Source organism: Watersipora subatra, chromosome 7 (assembly GCF_963576615.1).
Source record: "Watersipora subatra chromosome 7, tzWatSuba1.1, whole genome shotgun sequence".
NCBI lineage: Eukaryota > Metazoa > Bryozoa > Gymnolaemata > Cheilostomatida > Watersiporidae > Watersipora > Watersipora subatra.
The window spans coordinates 63974114-63998524 of record NC_088714.1 but is presented as its reverse complement, the minus strand read 5'-3'; the positions used below and the strand labels follow the sequence as shown (position 1 = coordinate 63998524).

The window sequence follows — 24411 nt, the reverse complement described above, 5'->3', positions numbered from 1 at the left end:
TTTGCCTCTTTGAATCTGGAGGTAATCATTCTCGGCCTGTACAGCGTCAGCTAGAGCGGGTGTCTGTACTGCAAACATGTGCCGCTGCAGGACAGGGTTCCCTAGTGAGCTGTAAAACGTCGGCATGACCATGTTATACCGGTGAAGGTTTGGTAGGTCTTTGTACGCAATACGTACCATACTTTCTACCTCTATGGCATGCTCCTGCAGTGACATGTTTTTTCTTGTCTAAGGACGTTGAGCCGGTTTATCGTCTGCCTGGCGGACAGCCCGATTCTTGCCCAAAGGGCATTGAATACGGCTTCTGGATTGTCGGCTCGCCTACAGTCTTCAGTCTGTTTCCCAGTGCCTCCCAGGGGTGCAATACTGTTGCTTCTTCCGTCCACTGGTTAGCACCTGTAACCTCCAAGAAGCGGGCGATAAAGTATTGCCCGTCTCCCTTTCTCGTGTACTGGAGAGTCTTGAGCTGTGGTGCCAGTTTCTGGGCCCTTGGCATCAGTATCACTCGTTCTACTACTTCAACTAACCGGTCGGGTCCTGGCTCAGGGCTTCGTGCTCTTCTATTGGACGTGTTTTTTTTCCGGCAGGGCTTTCAGTAAGTTTCTGCTCCTTTTCTACAGCAGTTCATCTACTGAGTCCTTTACCGCAGGTAAGGTTTTACACGGTTCTCTCTGGGTTTCTTCCTGTTGCGAGGAAGTTTTTTTAGTAGGAATGGTGCCCCCATTTTGTAGGTAAGCCATATACCGTGCTTCTGGTGGGCTTTTAGTAGGGTTCTGCTCCTTTCCTAGAACAGTTCATCTATTGAGTCTGTTGCTGCAGATAGGATTTTACACAGCTCTCTCTGAGTTTCTTCCTGTTGCCAAGAAGTTCTTCCAGTAAGAGCAGCAGTGCTGTTTCTCAGGCAGGTCCTATCCCGTATCATTTGGGTTTCTTTCAACTGCCACTTTGAAGGCAGCAAAAAGTTCATCCAGAAATTCAGTGATCCAGTATGAGTTTCGTGGTGGAGTTCATTTGAGATTGTCTTAACCCCACTGCTGCCACCAGTATAAAGGTTTTGCCGCTACCTTTACTGCTCCACCAGTACAAGATTCAGTGCAAGAGTTTATACATATATTTGTCTGCTTCGTTCATGAAAGGTTACACTAGAAAGGATGCAACATGTAATGAACAAGCGCAGAACAGCTCTGCCCTCTTCTGTGAACGATTGTGCTTATATAGCAAGGAGCCCCTCCATCCTCCCCACCCCTCTTGTTCTACTTGGTTAGACTCGGCTGGCTTGGCTCCGCTCAGCTTGGCGCTGACTGGCTTAACACTCTTCCTATCGTTATTCCGCATCACTGAGCACAGCCCGGTGTGGCTTAGCTTATTCCACAACAATATATAGATTATGCCAATGTAAGTTTTAAACACTAGCATATATCATGTTTAGTGCATGGTTTTACTTAATAAATAGTTTTATGTGTAAACATGCTGCTTATCTTTTTGTCTTCTAATGGATCATCAAATGAAACAGCTATATAAATTTATTGTTTGTTCATGATGACAAATGTATTTATAGAAAGAATAGCAAATAGATTTCAATTAAGTAGCTGTAATTGACTCTATCAGGTAGTAAAATTTATGACACATAATAAACCGATGAACAGCATGTTGCTGACAACTACAAGTAGTACAATAGTTTTAATAGTAAAAAGATAACAATGTAAAATATTGGGAATATGTTTGTTTCTTGGTCGCCTGTTGATAGCAAACAATGTTTTTAGAAGGTTGATGAATTGTTCATTCTAGTTTCCTGTTTCCAAACGGTAGCAGACGCTTCCAAGTTTATGGAAACCTAGTTGGCTTGTACGCGCGACATAAAGTGAACAATAGGCTTCATTTATGTTAAAGGAAAAAGCTGAGTATTTCCTCTTGACACAAAGGTAAGCACACATCTCTAGGCTTTCCATTTGAGTTGCTTCAATTAAATCCCCATCACACTCATGACTTTCAGAGACTTGATGGAATGAAAGCTTTGGTACTTGCTGGCTAGTAGATTTCTTAGATGGTTCAAAAAAGCAAAACAGTCTTGTAAACTTGTTGTATATCCAAAAGCCTCCAGGACCTATTTTGGATCCGGTTAGTAGAGCAACATTTGGGATGTCACCACACATTTCCAATTGGAGATTGCGCATCCCTTGATTTGCTTTTGCCACTTGTGTCGCATCTTTGGACACTATGATCAGTGTGCCATTGATCTGATGAGGTTGAAAAAAACCAACCCGAGCTGATGGACAAGCATAATCGTATGATTGCTCGCCAGCATCTCTATACCAGCGTACTACACAGTCCTGTGCCTTTTTCTCTAGCCGCATTGATCCATATGGAGCTGTCATCACTATTGGCATGACATTGGTGTTTGGAAAATATGCAAAACCAAAGGACTCGGTTGCATAAAAACTAGCTATTACCATGTAGGGATCCTCTAATCTGCAGTTGATGATCAGTTGTACAAGATTATCATAGTATGCAGTCGTAACCATTTTTGGTTCATTCAGTTTTATATCGTTCATAGCAAACTTTTCCATCGACCCCATTATCCCTTCATCGTTACAGGTGCCAAACTCTAATAATTTCATAAAAGTGTTTGTAGTTATTACAAACATTTTTACACAGTTGTCTAGGGTGTCAGCTACAGCAAAAGTGGCAGATGATTGACCTATTCTTTCAAAGTTCACATGAGTGACATCAGATATTCTGAGGAACGTATGCACAGCTGAGTCTAGTAAATTATCACATTGATCAACTTCTATGCCAGCCATCACCGTACAATCACCATTCTCAGTAAACTCAATTAATCGATCTCGGGTGGCAACCAAGAGTTTGTTTGTCGACAGTGGATGCTCTATCATTGAGACTATTTCGACTTCCAACTCACTGCTTATGGTGTTAGTAATCATCAAATCATCCGTCCAGTCAACTTCATCTTCTAATTGAATTGCTTCACCATCTACAAACAAAACTGAAAGCCATTATCTTATAAAAGTAGAAATATTTTAATATTGTTGCGTTGTAAGTATTAGTTAGTTAACTAACACCGAATGCAGACTCTAGCATAACCATCTATAAAAACTGCAGCAAATTAGCCAACAACTGAATTGGTGTTGGTGCATTTGATTATAACTCTTTTGCTTGCTCTCTTAACAAAACAATATTATTTTCTGTCAAAGTAAACTTTTGTTGTTTTCTAATTTAGCCAATTTTCAACTTATCATAATAAGTCTAAAGAAGTTTTGAAACTGATTACGCTGTGTCTATAAGAGTTGGTAACAATGAAAATAGCAGTGTAGTCAATGTGTACATTTATGGTATCCGGTATTTTATGGAAGTTAGCAGTATTTATGTTTAAAGCTGATAAATTTTAATGCTAAACATGTTTTACTGTTTTCAGTAAGTTCAACCAAATCATTTTGCTTAGTAGGCAAAAGTTTGTTGGTAGAAGCAATAGTGGCTCCAAACTAGTTGTCTACATTTTTCGCCTTTAACAACTAATCTTTGTAGGTCTATTGATCATACACTGATAGAGTCTCACTATCTATGAATTGGAATCTCAAGTTCTTTGAGTATCATTAATTGTATTCTGCTCTTTTGACAAACAATACTATCTACTTGTTGTCTACTTGCCAGGGAATGTTTGGTATACACTGATGGCATTATTGCCATCACAGCTTTGTTCTGAGTCGCTATCACAAGGTAAGTTACAGAAGTGTTCATCCTTCTCGCCATGCTTGTCATAGTTCTCACCACAAAAGCACTTATCTGCTCCTTGTAGACCGGCGTAGTTGTGACCTAAATTTGAAGGTAGGCTTGTGCGACAAAAACGTCTTCTGAAAATCATGCATAAATCCTAAAAGTTTACTGAACAACTCTGTTGTTGTCTAGAAAACATAATATTTTCCAACAAAGACTTCGGATCACTAGTGTTACTACTGAGGCTGTGCTAACATGAATTATTTTTATAAGCTACAAAGTGATAAGCTGTCATCCTTTTCAAAGACGACTTCCGATAAACCACAATTCTCCAATACAGTAAGACAAACAGTATAAAAAAGGAGAAGAATAAAATTTATGAGCAATTTCTTCAGGTAAGCATGCTATACAGTGTTATATAAGGCATAAATATGAACATCAGTTTGGAAACAATATCTGATATGCGAGCAAATCTTAGAACATAAACCTGTTTCAGCATTGCTGAAATAATAACAATGGAAGCTTACTTTACTGCAAAGCTTTACCAAGAAACCACTGACACATTACCAGCTGTAGCTAAGGCCAATAGTGTAGGAACTTCATCTCTACACCCTACACCAGAGATGTCAAACTCAATTGTACAAGGGGACAAAATTCAAAACACAATCTACATGTAGGTCACGGTTCGAACAGGATAAACATTTATTAAACACACTAAAACTAAATGTTTTTGGAACATAAATATGGATAAAAACAGAAAATAATATAATTCTGAAACAAATTTCAGATTAAATTGACCACAGAAGTATGCAGCAGGCAGCTGAAGCGTTGCGTTATGAGATCTGTATCTCTGGGCAATATTATGTCATCAGCGCTTCATATCAAAGTAAAATGATCTGGTGGGCCAGCTCTGATTACAAAGCAGGCCAGATATGGCCCGACTGGCCGTGAGTTTGACACATGTGCCCTACACCAAGGGAAAGAACGTACTAATTATCAACGGGTCTGTGGACATTTACGTAACCTAGCAACTAAAGCCCATGCTCTGTTGTTGACCAAAAATCTTTGGGCATAAAGCCTGGTTCCCATATTGATTGCGAGACTCAGGCAGTAACTTGTGCAGCAAAACGTTTGTGACGTCAGGAACGGTGGCATATGTTCACATATAAATTGCATTGCTAAACTCAAATAAAATGTTCGCTCGCTATGTCGTTTCTATAATGGTGACCTTCACCCGTACAGTGCATTCCGGAAAGGTTTTGCTCGAGGTCTTTTGAGAAATTTGAACAGCACTCAACTATTGCGATGTCGCCGGCAACTACCGGCGGGCCTTGGCGGTAACCGGCGTGTAGGTTCCCATTTTACCGCTAATAGCCTGCGGTGCTATCGCCGGTGCTCTGCAACGTGTATGGAAACTAGGCTTAACAATCAACCTAAATCTAGTGTTGAATCTATATAAAATATTAATGGTCACAATTGAATTAAAGATGAGTAAAGTGAAATATGTAGTAGCTATAACCATATGTGCAATGCAATACTAGAACGAAACTTACCTAAAGATGTACAGTATCCAATGCAGAGGTCAATGGTCATATGACTGTCGCTTAACGTATTACCCATGGCTGGGTCAACATGCCTATCCTGGTAGCATCCCAAGTACCTGTAGCAGTTTGCCACCAGGATGCAACCTATAAAGAAACCATATTACTTGACGGTAAAACCATTAGCTCTTACAACACAACTCACCGTCTTATTAAACCTCTAAAACTTATGGACATCTACGCCTGACATGAGTATTACTTGTCATCTAAATTCAAGCTGAGTGAATAGAGTTTCTAATAATTTAAATACAAATGGATTAAAAACTGAGTGCTATTTATAGATGATCTGCATAAAACTAGTGTAGTTCTACTATCAAATGTGGTACAAAATTTTAGTGAACTCTTTGCCAAATGTGTAACCGCATGAAACTTCAAAGGAACATCTGATAGTTTACCAAGAAAAAGGACAATTTTTATAGTGCTTTTTAAAAAAAACAGTTTAGAAAGAGACAGCACTAATTACTAGAACACTTTAACATTCACTTCAATAGGTTGACTCTAGTCTCACAAAAACATTGAATATAAGAAATATAGAAAACTGCTACACATGATGAGAATTGTGTACAGTCCAAAAAAAGATGGAGCAGCGTATAAATGTGATGCTACAGTTATAGTTATTGTCATGTCTATCTAGTTACAAACCTACCATTTTTGGCTTCCAATTTCCTTATGACTGTGGGTAGCATAACTCTATGCCCTCTATCATATTACTTTATGACTGTGGGTAGCATAACTCTATGCCCTCTACCATATTACCTTATGACTGTGGGTAGCATAACTCTATGCCCTCTACCATATTACCTTATGACTGTGGGTAGCATAACTCTATGCCCTCTACCATATTACATTATGACTGTGGGTAGCATAACTCCATGTCCTCTACCATATTACCTTATGACTGTGGGTAGCATAACTCTATGCCCTCTACCATATTACCACCAACCTGCTCTGTTTATTCTACTGAGGATTAATCACTTATGTTCTTATAACTTATTTAATTGGATTTATTTAGATGCTGGGATTTTAACACCAGTACAAAAATATAAATAAAAAAATCAAATGTTAAATTGAGAATGAAAATCTATAAAATAAACATGATAGATTTCTCAGAGGTATTATAAATAAAGTTGTAAAAGTATCGCTTCTTAACTTACCAATTACCAGAACACCAAACGTCTTTAAAAAGCTCCATCGATACCCTCTCAGTGCCATTATGGCAGTTTTAACTTAAAGTAGCTCTATGTTCAGACTTCCCTAGACTGATTCTTATTTGCTCCGGTTATGTAATATATCAGCACACAGTTGCTTGTTATTCTGTAGTTATTGAACTGTTCCTGTTAATTATTGTTCATCGCTGTAACTAATTTCTATGGTTTGTCATTGAAACTTGCTCGACACTGTCTAGGGGATGAATCTAGTCTTTCAAGTTTTACAAAAACCCTCGAGTCCCACTGAAGCTGCTCTAAGTTTTTGTTGGACTACAGCAAAAGTTTAATGAGTTTTGGTAACCTGAGTGGAATTTAACGATTTGTGTGACCATGACAGCCTATGGAAAGTGTCATTGACAGAATATTGATATGAATTACAGAAAGAGACTTTGATCAGAAGGCTGCTGTAGAATTACAGATGAACAAAGAACTGGATCCATTGACATAATTATAAATCTGCACTTATCTGGCAGCCTATCACGTGAGCTTTCTTCATCTAACCATGACAAGTTGGAATTGACCATTTTGTTAACACTTGGTTACTATCCTGTACATTTGCGTAATAAGCCAAGCAGAATGTTTATGCTGCCTCAATTCAGTTACCTACAAGATAAGCTAACATTTTCCAGACTAGCTGTGTGTCATCAGGTTGAACTTCATGGTATAACTAATCTATGAGTTATTTACAAACTTATCCATTTTAGAAACATAACTCACCACAGTATCATGTGAATATTTTCCAGCTGCACCACCTTTAACATTCCCAGAAAACTAAGTTACAGTTTTTTAGAATTGATGCAATTAGAAAGAATCACTCCTTGCTAGTGACTTTGGCTAAGAGCAATCTGTTGTGAAAATCATCGTGATAGCAGCTGTCATGGTTTGCTCTTTTTTGCTGGATTTTGCGACGTGTAAAAGTGCAAAGTGCTTGCGACAGCCTTCATCATGTATCTTTCTCTCAAAATCGTGTTAGTAATCCAAAGCAGGAAATAGAAAATGCTTTTTATTAATTGAAATGGGACATCACTATAAGAGTTTCCAATGATGGTGTCTTGAAAAAAAGGCTAAAAGTCTTAAAGGCTGCTAGCCCAGACGAACTGAGCACCTGACTGCTGAAGCACCTAGCCCCCTATACTGCACAGGTTTTTACCGAGTTAATGCAGCACTCTTTCTCCGCCCACACTGTCCTGAAGGATTGGAAAACTGCTACTGTCATACCTATTTTTAAAAAGTAAAGGTAGCAGACTCCTGCCATCAAACTACCACCCAATCTCTCTAAAATGTGTTTTATCGAAAACCACAGAAAACACAGTAGCACATTCCATTCATAACTATCTAGACTCAATTGATTTTGTCCACTATTGCCAACGTGGTTTTTACTCCAAAAGAAGCTGTGAAAGCCAGCTGATTTTTACAACACATGACCTTATTGACTCCTTTGATGCTGGTATCCAGATACAGATACAGTTATTTCTAATTTTTGTAAGAACTTTGACAGTGTCCCATAACGATCTTATACTCAAACTCAGACAAACCAAACTGCTTAGCTCAATTATTGCCTAGGCCAAGATTTGGTTAAAATACCGTACACAGACCATTTTTATCAATAAAACATACTCCAAACCATGTCCGGTCTCATCTGGTATACCCTGGGGATCTGTTTTGGGCCTCTCCTCTTTCTAATTTTTATAAATGATATCCCAACAGCAGTAAAGACCTCTAAACTCAAACTTTTTGCTGACAATGCTATATTCACAGATAGTCATATAATGACTGTGCAATCAGACCTCCAATCAGATTTTCTCATAGACTGGGCTGATAGATGGCAAGTGGAATTTAACATTGCTAAATGTTAGTCAACTTCTTTTGTAAAGTCGCAGGAAAGGGATCTTACAAGGACAAGTAATTTTCACAAATGCCTAATGAAAGACCAATAGCTCACATTTGTCACTCACTTTAAATATCTCAGAGTTATCATTGACAACAAACTCAACTTTAACCTCCAATAAAAAGACCATAATTAAGTCTTTATCTACCCTATACATGCTGATGAGGTCCCTAAGAAGTTGCTCACCTAAAACAAAAACCTTTTTTTAGAACCATGTGTCGTCCAGTCCTTGAGTATGCCTCAACCGTCTGATCCCAATTTTTATCAAAGCACATTATTTCTCTCGAATCATTAAATAGGAAAGCGTTTAGGTGGGCGTTTAACCTTAGCGAAAACGACTTGATTTCTGACCTCATGTCTGAGTGGTCATGAGTCACTCTAGCAGAGAGTCAAAAAACTTCTGACCAAAACCTGAAACATACAATCATTAGTGAAGAAACCGCAATCCTTGTAAATTTTTACTCTAATGCCCATCTACGCTATACAAGCTACAAAAGTACCAAAGATGCCATTAACACAAACATAAAAAACGTTCATTTTTTATGAGGACCCATAACAATTAACTCACATTTTCCTTACTCTTTCATTTAATCCCTTGCTGTATTATGGGATTTGTTGTGATCAGACTATATTGGGGTCTGAGCTCAAGGCAGTACAGGTGGTCTTGGTAATTATGGTGAGTGGATAAAGCTAGTGGGTAAAGCTAGTAAATTAGGTAGTATATTAGGGAGGATATAAGGAAGTGTAATGAAAGACAGACGCTCTTCTTCTTTCTCCCACATCAATACATGTAAGTGTACATATTTATACAACATGGCACAGTTGACAGAGCCCTAAAAATTTTTTGTGTGTGATATTGTTAGCTATGATTTTTTGGTTTCGGTGTAAGTTTAACATTTGATAAGACCATTTCACAAGTGTGCAGGTGGAGTGACGTGTGGTAGGGTAGTGCCGTGCGGACGAGTTGTAAGGCTGTGAGGTGTTGAAGCAGTGAAGTGTTGGTGTTGAAGAGGTAGAGATATTTATTAAGTGTTCGGAGAAGGTGAGAATTGCAAAAAAATTATATGAGAGGGGTAAAGTGAATTTGTGGCGGGAAATAAACGTATTGTGTTGTAATGGAGAGTGGTTATCCAAAGCTTGTGTTTAGTGAGCATGGCGATAGCTCGTGGGAGAGATTCGTGGAAGAATTGAATTTATGTATCGAGAGTGCAGTGGAGAGAAGAGGCTATAAAGTTGATGAGAAGGGTGACGGAGTGCCTATTATGAGGAGTAGAGCTAGGTTAGTGCCGCTTTTGAGAGCTATTGGGCTTAACGGTAGCGAAATACTAAAAGGTGTAGGGTTCGATGTAGATGGTGCAAATTCTACTTATGAAGAGGCAGTGGGAATTTTGTAGGGTTACTATGGTAAGCAAAAAAGTATGTTTGTAAAGGGCATAAGTTTATGACAGCTAGGCAGGCACTAGAGAAAAGGGATACAGAGTACTTACAAAGGGTAGAGAGTTTGAGCAAATATGCCGAGGTAGCGAAAAATGATGATAGAGTAAGGTTTGCCCTTATAGCGGCAGTTAACGGGTTAAGGGATAGAGAAGTAAGTAGAGATCTAATGAAGAATGCCGTATTGACTTGAGGGTTGTTACATGAGGCATTGAGGGCTCGAGAGATGGCAAAGACTTCAGATAGATTCTTGAGGACAGAGAGTAAAAGTACTGACTCAAAAAGTGAGATTAAAAAAGAGGTAGCAAAGGTATCAGAGTGCGACAGTCGTGCGCAGTACCACAGTGGTGGTGATAGAGGGTATGACTCAGGAAAAAGATATTCTCCTAGAAGTAGTCCTAGAAGTGGTACAAATAATTATGAGGATAGTAGTGATGAGCGTGATGTTAGGAAGCATGGAGCAAGAAGTGGAAAGTATAACAAGGAGAGGGACAGTAGGAAGTATAGAGACAATAGCAGGAAGAGGCATGTCTTTAGATATAGAGCAAATAGTAGAGAAGGTAGTGAAAATAGACTATGCTACAATTGCAAGGGCAGTGGCCATGAGATATGGAGTTGTCCCTCCATTAAATGTTTCTCTTGTGGGAACGAGGACACGTATCTCAATATTGTGGGATTAAGGGTAGAGAAGTAAGATATGGCAGTCAAGATAGCGGTAGGGAGAGGTGTTGGGGTGGAGAAAGTCCTCATGACATAATGGATAAGTGGAATAGACCCAGAGATTACAGTATGAACAGGTATAAAAGAGACAGTTGGTTTGAGAAGCGAGAGATGGATAGGCATGATGAAAGGTACAGTGATAGTAGCAGGAGTAAAAGTGCAAGATTTACTGGCTATTGAAATAAATATGGCGAAGATCAAAGATTAGGCCAGTTAAGCCGTTTTTGCCGAGAACAGTTATTGCTGGGTCAAGTTATGTTTCAGATGATGTCAAGTTGCAAAACCTGACCAATAAGTCTGACAAAGAGCACAATGTTAAGAAAGGCTACACAGGTCAAGATTGGTGGACTTGTGAAACCATGGGAGTAAAGCATAGTGGATACGTAGCAGTTGGTAGTCAAGGGGGGACAGCCCAAAGCAGAGAGGTGCAAGTATCTATGGGGTATGATAGAGAACACAGTCATGATGAGGTAAGTGAATGTGTTGAAAGGGTAGCTAAACCAGTATCTGTAATGGAGAAAGTTTGCTCTTTTTTAGAAGAGGTGTCCAGCAATGGAATGTTAGACAGAGATGGTCATAAGAGAAAGGTAGCAGAGATAAAGAGGGAAGAGAAGGAGGTACAGAGGAAGTCAAAGGAGAAAATGGCTAGGCTAAAAGTGAAGCGCAAGGCAGCAGTTGTGAAGTTGGAAAATGTCAAGGCATTCAGAGTAGCTGTGCAGGTGCTAGCCGAGGTTCAGAGGAAACTTGCTGGTAGCAGATCAGCACTGGTGGATGGTCAGGTCGAGCTAGATAGGTCTGGGCCTATGTCAACTCTCAGCTCAGTGGTGCCAACCACTGTGCAGCCGATTACAGCCCAGGTGGAGACCTCCCACAGGAAGCCTGTCGAGTCTACCTCTTATTGGGGAGAGCGAGGTAAAGACAGAAGATACGGAGATGAGGTTGAGGAGTCATTACTGACTCAACCAAAAGACTCCGGGCTAGTCGGGGTTGGTGGAAGTAGTGTTGGAGATGTTGGTGGAAGTAGTGTTGGTAGTGACAGTGGTCACGGTGAAAGTATTGGTAGCGGCGGAAGTGAGGGTGATGGAAAAGCCAGTGCAGACTGGCAATGGAGTTGGCAGTAACGAGGATAGTATTTTAGACGATGGTACAGGGCCAGACAAGCCAGAGGCATAGCCTATGGAGGTTGCCTTAACGGAGTCAGGCAAGGAGCAATACAAGTAAGGCAAGTTACTTTGTCTGCTTGTTGGTAGTGATTGGGTGGCCCAATACAAAAAGAAAGAGCATGTTGTAATATGGGATGTGTTAGGCTCAGGCTATATTGGTGTCTGAGCTCAAGGCAGTACAGGTGGTCTTGGTAATTACGGTGAGTGAATAAAGCTGGATAAAGCTAGTGGGTACAGCTAGTAAATTAGGTAGTGTAAGGCAGTATGGGAGAGGATATAAGGAAGTGTAATGAAAGACGGACACTCTTCTTCTTCATCTTCACATCAAAACATGTAAGTGTACATATTTATAAAATTATGCAACATCCCTTCCCTACAATTTTTACCCCCAACCTGTTGTTAAACGCAAAAGCTCAATATATAATATAAACTAAAAACTATTTTCTCATGTTTTAAATAGAAATATCACTCTAATGCCCGTTTGGGGCGAATGCGAATAATTTAATGGACTTGACTAAGCATTTTTACCCGAACCAAGATGGCCGTTACACTATTACATTTTATGGGCGTCGATAGCGGTCGGTTTACTCTAATACTCACAACTTGGGCAGACGAGCGCTTTATGTTTTACGCAGCTTTAGCCCGTGATCGAAGCTAATTAATCGCTGGCTCTGCGAGTCCTTTGAAATAGTGCACTCGACCAGTAAACCTTCACTCGCCACCTTTGCAAATGGCCTGTGCAAATTAGGATTGTAAGAATACATGTATACGTATTTGAGCAATCAAAGTTCTATGTAGCGTTAAATGGCGAATTAGCTTGCTGTTACTCAATAGCAGTTTGTGTTGCGATAAGGATATTTGTCGTGAGTTCTCTTTTCTTTATTTCCAAGTTGTCAGATATTTAAGGATGTCACTAAAGGAGCTGATCTACAAGTTGATGAATCTTTCATAGGAATACACGGTTTTAGAAGCAGCAATGACAGACCTGCCAACCCAAGAGTGGGGCAATGCGTGAGATTTAGTTTTGGGGCAACTGATGTATCAATGATAGTACATATAAAATTGTGGAAATTGGGGCAAAAATCTCACGCATTTTCATTTTCTCTTTGGGGTGATTGCGTGAGTCTCACGCCCAATGCGTGAGAGTTGGCAGGTATGAGCAATGACGACAAGTCAATCAGTGTAGACCTATTTTAGCGCAGTTTTTATATATATATCGTCAATATAGATCGTCAATATCAGCCGAGCTTAGTCATTTATTATTAGCAATATTTATTGTGGTAATCAATAGTCATATTTAACAATATGTTTTTCACGAGGTACTACAGCAAGTAAACTAACCAAAAAGCAGTGTAATATATGTACTTAGAGGCAGTCATACTTGTGTTTTTTCTTTAAGAACTGCTGAACTGTGCTTTACGTAAACTCCTTTTTAAATGCTCAAATATAATTTTGTAATTCTTGCAGACGGAAATTACAAGGCTTGGTAATACTATGAACTTAAAATACATTTGGTAGCATATTTTTAACAAAAAACTTTGAAGTTTTCTGCAAAACAATTGTGAAAATTATACTCTAGCGAACAAAAGCCTGGTGCAGTCTGTTACTGGTCTGTGCATTATGGCATGAATAGCAAGTATGACTGTGATATAACTGCTTTCTCAATAATTAATTAAGTAAAATATTAAAGCTTTCTTGTCAAGGAAAACAGCTATATCAATAACTCACCAAGTACTTGGGGTGTCACTTGTTACAGGTCCCGTTGGTACGTCTACCTCGGAGAGTGGTCCAGCTTCAAGTTCCCAGAACTGCAGTCACCTACTTTTGACGTGGCGGCTCTGCAGTTCTAAAAGCAACCACTCAGAGGCAGTATCCTGTCCAGAGGTAGGTATTTATCTCCTTATTTGGGCAAGGTACAGTGAACAAGGTAGCCAATGCCGCTGGCTTCCAAACTTAGCTGCGAAGCAGCTCTAAGCCTATTGCCATAATAATAGGTTCTTGCCTTTGTGTAATTTCGGAGATGCAGTATGCGTAATGTCCATTATATATGCCGCTTGGTATGATAATGTTATGCATGTACTCAGTGGCTTCCTATTGTACAATCTTATGATATTCAAAAGCTCTGAGTTGAGACATATCAACTGGATAGCTTCTACAGCCCTTCGTTGGTAAAGTCGAGGTATTTTCACTGTTGTTATTTAACTATCAGATCGTCTGGCTGGCGTTCTTGTTGTTCAGAAATGTTTCAGTTTTGCTCATGAAACCTTGGCATTCTGTGATAGCCACCTCACGCTGGTCTTGACCTTTATGAAACCTTGGCATTCTGTGTTAGCCACCTCACTCTGGTCTTGACCTTTATGAAACCTTGGCGTTCTGTGTTAGCCACCTCACTCTGGTCTTGACCTTTATGAAACCTTGGCGTTCTGTGTTAGCCACCTCACTCTGGTCTTGACCTTCATGAAACCTTGGCGTTCTGTGTTAGCCACCTCACTGTGGCCTTGACCTTTATGAAACCTTGGCGTTCTGTGTTAGCCACCTCACTCTGGTCTTGACCTTTATGAAACCTTGGCGTTCTGTGTTAGCCACCTCACTCTGGTCTTGACTTTTATGATTCTTTCTGTATACTATGGATCCACTAAAAGTCATTGCTCATGACATCACAATGACAAGCTGCCGAAACTATACTAGCATACTACCACTGGTCGTAACACTAGTAAACTGTGTATGACTGAATGGTTTTTTTTAAACCTGAAAAGGAAGAAGACATCACGGTGCTAAGTCATATGTGCTTATTGTGAAATCATGCCATAGGCCTATGATGTGAAACAATGTCAAACCTAGTGTTAACACTGTTCTCTTTTTATACCTCTATACATCATCAACCTAACTCTCAAATATATATATACTAGCTGTACTACCCGGCGTTGCCTGAGTAATAAAAAAGTCTTTGGATAGAAAATTTATTTGTATTTAATAGCTAACAACATTTGTCGTTTTAACTTTCAAACTACATATCATGAGAAAAGTGTTTTGTGTAATTGAAATAAATTAAGAGAGAAAATAAAAACAACTGTAAAGGTTTTCAAACTTTGTCAAACAACTATAACCTTCAAACTTTGTATCATGAGGAAAATGTTTCGTGCAGGTCAAATAAATTAAAAAAATTAAATTACTGTAAAAGGGTTTAAATGTAAATGTAAAATAGTTAGCAAGTAATAGCTAAATGAAGTCTGTTTTGCTACGATTACAATAAGAAATGATTTGGTAATGATACAATAATACCGGTGAGACATCGAAATAGAAACCTAAACATGTTGAATTAATAATAACAATTCTTGCATAGAAGTGTGTGTGTATAAAAAAGGTTACTGTTCCGCGAGAAGCTATCCATCAAAACTCTGAATATGACGATACTAGTACCTCTTCATACTGGTACAAATGTAAAAATGAGATATCATACTGTTTTTTTTCTGACCGAACGGTGAGAGCATGTAGAGGCCATTCCTATGGAGATAATACAATTGTCCGCGTAAAAAGTATTGACCTTCACCGCGATTTAGCAATTGAACCTTACGAAAAGCCGGAAATAAAAGTTCACAAAAACTCAAGAAAGCATTGTGTTTCATAGTGTTAATAGAATTCATAGTTTCAAATAATTCGCTATACGGTGTATGATAGTCTTTGATCAACATGTCTTGCGTGGCTCAGTGGTAGAGCTCATGGTTTTAGAACTTGTTGATGCAATCTCCATAGGTTCAAATTCATCAGGACGCAGAATTTTAATTCCAAGATTTTAATAGCTATAGCTGGACATACACAGAAAAACAGACAAACTTTGAGAAATACATATGTGTATATGTATGTGTGCATATTTGCATATATATATATATATCTATATATATATATATGTGTGTGTGTATATATATATTCAGCGTAGTTAAGGTCAAATATTCACCTGTTAGGCTAGGGAACTAACAGTGAGGACTGACAGATCACAATGTTAAGAGTTATTTGCTTGAAGTATTATATTTGCACTCTTGAAAAGCGTTTCTAAACTTATTCGTCAACGCATTAAAATCTATCGAGCATAAAGCTTTGATATAAAACCATATTTTATATACAGTGCACCCTCGAGATACGATGTTAATTCGTTCCAGGGTTGGCATCGTATGGTGAAAAATTCGTATATCGGGTATAGAGACCATTGTAAATAAACAATGCAAACACCCCCTGGTAAAAATCGTCAATTTTTTTTACAAAAATGTGTACATATTGACAATTAGCAACAAAATAGTATGTTAACTTTAGTAATTATAGTTACCTACAGTAACTGTATTGTATTTAGTGTATTTTAATGGTTATGATCTGCAATAAAACGCAAAATTATAATGTGTGTACCAAATGCAGTACGTACGGTAAGGAGTTCTTGCCTTCAAAAGGTACGCATAACATAAACTTTGAATTCACTTCAAGTAAGTTTAGCTTGCTAAACCTACACTTAAAACTAAGTTTTGGTATGTATCAACTTTTTATCACGAAATTTTATCCTTCAGCAGTTCTTATCTTCACTTTCACTATAAACTTTAGCCTGTTTGTTTGAAACCTTTTTCAACCTAAATCAATAAGGCCGACCGATGCAGTTATAGAAAGCGGCACCTCGCACACTTGACCATTTAATGGCTACCAAAAAGAAAAATAAAATTTTATTTACTACACAGGACGTACATACCTTTGGAGTAACGTGGCTTTAGCTGGTACATGTAGCGAGTAAAGCAGAGATGAGGCAAAAGCGTATCAATGCTAATTATGGTGCTGTACACTTGAAAATAAATTTAAAACGTAATGAATTGGAATTTTTTAGCAGGCTAAAAGAAGTTGTCCATTCCTGTCCAATTCTTCTACCTTTTCTACGAGAAAATTGCTAGCTAGCGCTTGTAAAAGGATCCAGAGAATGTGGTACAGTAGTTTGTCTTGTATGAAATGTGCACAAGAATCAATGTAACCATACATACAAAGTTTGTACGTATTTATACCCTATGGGGGGACAGGGCTTTAGCAAGTTTCAGAAAGTAATGTGGATGCGTCAACTATCCTGAGCAGCTAGTTATATGCGTTACATAAATACATACGATGAATTGTATTCACGTAGAAGATAACAAGCCCATATGCAAAGACATGGTTAAACAAGAGAATAAAACATAAAATCAGAAGGAAACAAATAAAATATGAAAAACATGCCACACAAGAGATAAATAATATATATTATACATGCATTGTTTTAATGTACCAGTCCACATCAGTAAATTAAACACAAAATATTTCTGCGAATGCGGGATTTCCTGTATCTTCTACATCCTCGCCTTTACTAAATGGTTGCTCCTTTTGTATGCTGATCGCGTGCATGACCTAGCTCATTCAAATCTTCAGTCGAAAGCTCTTTCTTGTGCTTGCTTTAATGGAGTTCTTGTTGTAATAATAATTGCAAATGCTGATTGGTTGCGATCATATTCCTTGACAATGTTGATAATACGGGTCCCTTCTTCTTATTTACGACATCCAACTTTGTTGACATGGAAATCAATTTTCCTTCGTTTTGTAACGTTTGTATCGGTCTCAGATTCCATAAATAACGAATTAAATGTAGATACTTGTAGTTATATACGTATGCTGACTTAAAAATTTATAGTAAAAGGTATAATAACGCTACAAATGAATATTTGCTCTCGCTTGTGCATTTTACACGAAATTTTCCACGCGGATAGGAGAGAAGTCGATCATCGTGTCTCTTCTAAACGTTCTAAGAATGTTTTCGGCAAACTATATTTCGGTGTCTTTTTTATTTCGACGTGTGTTATGAGCACACCGACGGCCAAATTTTAACTCGGGCGAAACTTTTCTCAAATTCGTATGGTGAAATAAAATTCGTATAGCGAGGTGAAGATATCACAATGTTTGACTTCGTAAGGTGAAAAAATCGTATATCAGGGTAATCGTATCTCGAGGGTGCACTGTACATATATATAATTTTTGCTTTGTTCGTCCGTGCGTGTGCCCTCTATAGCAACTAATTCCTAGTTAACAATCTGCATGAGGGTTTGTGTGCTTGTCTTTAATACTCCCAGGTTTATATCTAAAAATTTTGGGAGGAGGTTCCAGAACAACTACTTTGTGATGCCATGTCTGTTGTGTGATTATTTAGCCTAAAATGGTTATCAAGCTGCATGTATTAGCCTTACAAATCACAATGCTCAAGCTATTATCCAGTTTAGAAAAACCTGATGAAAAGTTGGTGTGTAAAGATAAGAAAGTGACTTTCGGTAGTGAATGCAAGTTCATGAGGAAGAGAGCAAACAGGTTGTTTGTACAAGATAAAGCCAGCTTATTCGCTGGGGGCAACTATCAGTTTAACAAGTACTCTTCACCTATGTCAGAAACTGGCTACAAAGTGTCACCAGTACTCTTCACCAGGTCAAAAATCGGCTACAGAGGGTGATTACTGATTAGGCTTACTTGATTGTAATGCTGGAAGCAATCCATTAGCAAGTACAAGATAAGTCTTATAGATCTGCACAAAATGGCTAGGTGTGAGAGCCCTTATCCGGTCTTTAGTGGCTAACCAGCTTGTTGCAGGTGTTATGCAAAGAATGTATAAACATGCCACAAGTTCCTATCCAGGTACGACATTGATTCATCATTACAATAATTAGTGCTTTTCAGAAATAAAAACCTCTGTAGCCTGGCTGATTTTACATTGTTAAAATAAACATGTGGAATCACATAGAAATGGATCGCATATCTGTATTTCTCAAAGTTTATGTGTGTCTCTGTGTATGTCCAGCTATAGCTATTGAAATGTGTGTCTCTGTGTATGTCCAGCTATAGCTATTGAAATGTGTGTCTCTGTGTATGTCCAGCTATAGCTATTGAAATGTGTGTCTCTGTGTATGTCCAGCTATAGCTATTGAAATGTGTGTCTCTGTGTATGTCCAGCTATAGCTATTGAAATGTGTGTCTCTGTGTATGTCCAGCTATAGCTATTGAAATGTGTGTCTCTGTGTATGTCCAGCTATAGCTATTGAAATGTGTGTCTCTGTGTATGTCCAGCTATAGCTATTGAAATGTGTGTCTCTGTGTATGTCCAGCTATAGCTATTGAAATGTGTGTCTCTGTGTATGTCCAGCTATAGCTATTGAAATGTGTGTCTCTGTGTATGTCCAGCTATAGCTATTGAAATGTGTGTCTCTGTGTATGTCCAGCTATAGCTATTGAAATTCCGTATTCCGATGGATTTGAACTCATGGAGATTGCAACCGTAAGCATTAATATCCTATACAAGAGCGATTCAAGGCAAATAAAAGACACTATCATATACCATATAGTGCATGCACCCGCTAAATGACGTATTATTTGAGGATTGCAGCCACCCGTTACGATGCCCTGTTATAAAATATTTTTTGCCCAACTCTAGGAAACACGATGCTGTTTTGTTAAGGCAAATTTTTTCTGCCACACGATATCAACAATAATTTCTCTCCAAATTAAAACTTGGTGATTTGTGTACTGATTATATACGTTATTAAGAGATATACATGTACTTTGCTCGCCATGGCGAGTTCAACGTTATCCGTTATGGTGAAAACAGATTCTCAAACAGATAAATGATAAAATTTTAGTTCGAAGTTTGAAGTTTACTAAAATACAAGACTAAAAATTCCTTCATATGAAGGAATTTTTAGTCTTGTATTTTAGTAAACTTCAAACTTCGAACTAAAATTTTATCATGTTTATAATGTTTATCATGTTTATCATGTTTATCATGTTTATCATGTTTATTTTATCATTTTATCATTTTATGATGTGTTTAGTAAACTAAATTCATTCAGCTTTTATGTTACACATCTGTCTCGAAGGTAAGAACTCTCCACATAGAAAATTGTAATGTTGTATTATCTTGCAGATCATAACCCCAAAATGCACTAAAGTCATTGTAGGTACGTATAGTTACTAGTTATAGTTACTAAAGTTAACATACTGTTTTATTAGTATTTTATAATGATGATTATCTTTGCCAGGAGGTCATTGCATTAGATAATTACGATGGGTTTTTATACCACTTTATGTAAGTCTATATCCTACGATATGGTCGCATGCCAACACTGAAACGAATTAAATTCGTATAATTGTATACCAAATAATTTTTGATTATAATCGTAGCAGAACAGAATATATTTAGTCATTACTTGGTTAATAATTTTACATTTAAACACCTTAACATTTTTATTTTTCTTCCTAATTTATTTCAAGGAAGCGCTTCTTTCAAATTAAGAAATTTAAAAATTACAATTGTTTGTAAACCGTTGTTTTATTTTTTGCTTAATTTATTTGAACTGCACAAGTTCAAGTTTTCTCATGATATGAAGTTTAAAAGTTAGAATGGTAAATGTTGTATATGTTAAATAAAAATAAATTTTTTGTTTGAAGATTTTTTCATTACCCAGCAATGCCGGGCGTTCACCTTGTAAGTGATATATGTCAGAGGACCCAAAACTAAAATTGAAAAGACGCAATAAATAGTTCTCCTCAACAAATTGTGTGAGAAGCTATATGTAAAAGAATTTACCTAATAATCAGTTGCCACAACAAGTTTTAATTGTAATTATATATGTAGACCTTATTAGGAGTTTTGATACAATATCAAAAAGCAATTCTTAGCATTAAAATGAATAAAAGATATATTTATTCAAAATATATCAAGAATGTTTTCATCTTTGCTGAAAGAAGTTTAGAGAGAATTTTAATTCTCGTCTGTCTCTCTTCCTCTTTCCCGCTCACTTTTGTCATCCAGAAGTCCATAACGACATCACAGCACATTTTAAAGCATTTCTTCAAAAATATCTCATCAAGCTCCGACTTTTATTTTTAAATAATCTCGTAGACTTGTTAAAAATCGATTATTATAGATTTGTTCCGTGTGAACATCTTGGCTTGATATTTCGCGTTTATAGGTATCATTTTCAAAACTACAAACAGAGCCTTTTGATCTTATTTGGGCTCTAAATATTTTTGCTCAACAGTACAAGAACTTTGATCATCGCCCAATTTGGATAGTTCTGAAATAAATGCCGTACCGTTTCCTTCTACTTTCATGGAGAAACAACTGTTCGTAATGTTAGGTGTTCGGCTGCTGAAGACTAAACTCTAATGTGTACAATTAAATACTCGATAATACTTGCGTATAAAATGTATGCATCGCCCATCAAATATCTCGCTGAAGCCATAAAAATATTTCATTAGGTCGATGCTTTGCTTCGAACCGACTTGGAGATCTTTGCATAGCCAAGTTGATTAATGTTATCTTGAAAATCACAACCAATGCTGTCATTTTAAATTTTTATTACACACATCCTGCCTTTCAGATGGCATGAACAGTTTTCGCTTATGTTCATCGCGGTAACGTACACTGCTGTCTCTATAAAACACCAACTTTCTTTGCAGAACATTTTGCCAATGCCCAATGAAGACAAGGTTTTGCCACACATTTCTTGATGTCAAGTGTAATGCAGTACTATCTCCAATCTAGAGGCGCCTTATTATACTGCGTTTGTATGCCAATATCCTTCTAGCGCATCAATATTTTTGACGTCTTTGAATGCATCGAATTATAAGAACTCAACGATCTATATTTTTAGATATAGTAATGTTAGCTCATTAAGAATGTTAATTATGAGCTACACACCAAATTGTAACTAAAATCCAGGATGTTGAACATGTGGGCCGATGCGGCTCAAGATTTTGTACACATGTTCACTATTCAACTAAAACATTTGTTGACACATCTACTCATAGATTTGAATATGTTAGAAGCATCAATCTAACGATATTTTCAACCAATCCCCTAGAAAATATCAAGCTTACTTTCTCTAGTACATCACCGAAATTGCCATGTCCTTTTATTTCATTGCAGGTTGTGTTGTCTTCTGGTTGACTTAAAATGGATGCAACACTCTATGAACTATTCTCGGCTGCCTCTCTTCTGTTCATTTGTATGATAGTGGCACTGTTTCTATATATAACTGCCCTCACAGCTTGGGTTCATCACAAGTATGATCACCTGCCGGGACCTAAGAGAACCAGGTTGGCCTTTTTACTGCTTATTGGCCACTTCCATGACACTGCTCAAGTTTCCACAGGTTTCATTTTATTTTAAACAATCATACATTTTTGGTATTTCTTTATGAGTGACACGAGTGATTCTTGTAACTTTTTATGTGTGAGGTATTTTGAGTAGTTTGTCATCCGTGAGACTGGCTTTCATAATACAATCAAATCTCGACATACAAAATTAATCCAATTCGATATTTACCTCATACAGTTGTATTTTGAAGCAAATTTTCTTATGAGAATAATTTGCCATTTAGTTTGTTACGTTTAAAAGTTCAACAACATCGATAAATATTTTTTAAGTAACTACGCGTAGCATCAAAGCGAGTGATTATACAAACCTACGTCGAATGTCACATATTAAAACCTAAACTATGCATAAAACTAAAATCATTAAAGTAATATTCAGTAAGCAGAGTTTTTTATTGCTAGATTTCTTTAGAAATCTGTGAATGGAGGTATTGGCTCAGCAATGACTAGGATTATTGGCTCAGCAATGACTAGGATTATTGGCTCAGCAATGAGTAGGATTGCTGGCCGAGTGACCGAAAAAATTCCGGGCTCTAACTTATTTTTATACAGTTTGGATTAGCTTTATTTATTGCTGTATTTTTTATATTTCACATTAAACTTTTACCATTTCTCTCACTTTCACCTACAGAAATGTTTTGAGAAGTTCAGACTTATATTGGAAATTATTTCATGTCTAAAGTATTTGTATGCAAAAGTGATTGTAAGCCAAGGGTTAACTCTGTATCTTTGAAAAGGATCTCTTTTCCACTTGTTAGATGATTGGTTCTAATTCGCCTTCTTGATTTTAACACATGAGTTTAAAGAATTTGGTGTTAATAGTTCTTCAGCGAGTACCTTTTGTTCTATTTGGTGACTTAACCTTGCACTTCCTGTTTCAGCTTCTACTTGGGTAATGTCAGTGGACTGCGATCTGATGATAGCGACTTTGAAGATAAAGATAAACGGAAGTTGAAGGTCCTCCGCTCTATCAGGTTCAGCGAGTGGTACGTACTTCTAAACTCAAATCTGGCTCTCTATCACAGTTGTCTCTAGCTAATGTGGACAGCTGGCTGACCCTCTATCACAGTTGTCTCTAGCTAATGTGAACAACTGGCTGCCCCTCTATCACAGTTGTCTCTAGCTAATGTGGACGGCTGTCTGGCCCTCTATCACAGTTGTCTTTAGGTAATGTGGACGGCTGACGTTTGTAAGGTTTTAACCAAGAATAAATGACAAGTTATGGCTGACACAGAGCAATAAACATTAGCAAGTGTTGAAGGTGTCTATTATTCAATGGCCTCAGCTGTTAGTTTTAGCATAGTCTTGGTAAAACTGCGGAAGCAGCCTTCTTATTTTCGGTCTTCAGATTTTTTGAGTTTCATTTTTTGTTATTAGTAAAATATTTTTCTTTAGTAAAATGTGCATTCTTCTGAAGAACATTTTTAAAAGACTCGAGTTGACTTTAGTAGCTTGTGCTTTATCCTCTGGATGGGCAGTTGTAACTAAACCCCTCAATGCTGTTTATTTTTGTGGCTATGTTTCTGTCTACCGGTTTTGTTCATCAGTACAATAAAGTGTGTGGGGAACTCGTAGTTTTGTCTAACAACCTGATAAACCAGCAGATAGCATATTGTCTTTCTTTTGTTCTTGCTAGGGCAGAATTGTACGGAGACACGTACGTTTTCTTCTTCCTTCATCACGCCCTTGTGTACACTCAGAGTGCAGAAGCCATTAAAACTGTGTTAATAACTGGGGACCAGGAGAACTTCCACAAGACTCCAGAGATTGTTGTAAGGTTCCTTTATGGAGAGAGGTAAACAGTTCTTCTTCTCTTAGACTGTGTAACGCTGACTAATAGATTAACCAACGAGAATTGATGCTGACTAATAGATTAACCAACAAGAATTGACGCTGACTAATAGATTAACCAATGAGAATCGATGCTGACTAATAGGTTAACCAAGGAGAATTGACTAAAGCCTAGCACTGGGACTTACTCACTGGATTTTACAGTACTAAAATATCGCCGGGAGATGAACTATCTTATATGGGTTGTCAACATTTTGTCATAGTAATAATGTTTGAAAAGGTAGTTGAAATGCAATATTTTTGATCGTACAAAAAACATTCCATGTTAGCGATGAAAAAAAGCAAAGTATAAAAATGCTTTAGGTTTATGGCATGAATAGGGCTGGTAAAAACTGGGTTTGAACAGATGACTTACCTTAAGTGTTTCATAAACAGCTCCAAATTATGCTAGTAGCCTGCATAGATCTGACATTAGCGAAAATAACTTTCTCCATATATAATTTGCTGTGTGAAGCCTTGTTGTCGTCGTTGTTCAAACGCGAATCTTACATGAAACTGAATTAATAATGAATAAAATAGAATTGAAATTAGGCTAATTAAAATCAACATTTTCAGCCAATTCTCGCTGAGTCAGTTTCACTTTTAGTGATGTGAGCCAACATGTTTGCTTTGACACGCCAATACTT

General features: G+C 37.6%; 2 protein-coding genes across 4 annotated transcripts in view; one reads left to right on the top strand and one right to left on the bottom strand.

Moving 5' to 3' along the window:
- Positions 1 to 1546: 1546 nt before the first annotated feature.
- LOC137399338 (uncharacterized) lies at positions 1547 to 13586 on the bottom strand. Its single transcript, XM_068085409.1, has 4 exons — positions 13472 to 13586; positions 5283 to 5417; positions 3664 to 3828; positions 1547 to 2989 (listed from the first exon to the last, which is right to left on the bottom strand). The coding sequence occupies exons 2-4, from the start codon at positions 5347 to 5349 to the stop codon at positions 1785 to 1787; spliced, it is 1437 nt and encodes a 478-aa protein (XP_067941510.1). The 5' UTR covers positions 5350 to 5417; positions 13472 to 13586; the 3' UTR covers positions 1547 to 1784.
- Positions 12454 to 24411, top strand: part of LOC137399336 (cholesterol 24-hydroxylase-like) — a 24089-nt gene continuing 12131 nt past the window's right edge. Inside the window, exons 1-5 of one of the 3 annotated variants that reach the window (XM_068085406.1) lie at positions 12527 to 12606; positions 13500 to 13627; positions 21708 to 21877; positions 22816 to 22920; positions 23571 to 23729. In XM_068085406.1, coding sequence (XP_067941507.1) covers positions 21735 to 21877; positions 22816 to 22920; positions 23571 to 23729 — 407 coding nt within the window. In that variant the 5' untranslated portion in view covers positions 12527 to 12606; positions 13500 to 13627; positions 21708 to 21734. Of the gene's footprint in view, positions 12496 to 12526; positions 12607 to 13499; positions 13628 to 21280; positions 21347 to 21707; positions 21878 to 22815; positions 22921 to 23570; positions 23730 to 24411 lie in introns of those variants that run through there. The other 2 variants (XM_068085408.1, XM_068085407.1) reach the window with 2 other exon arrangements.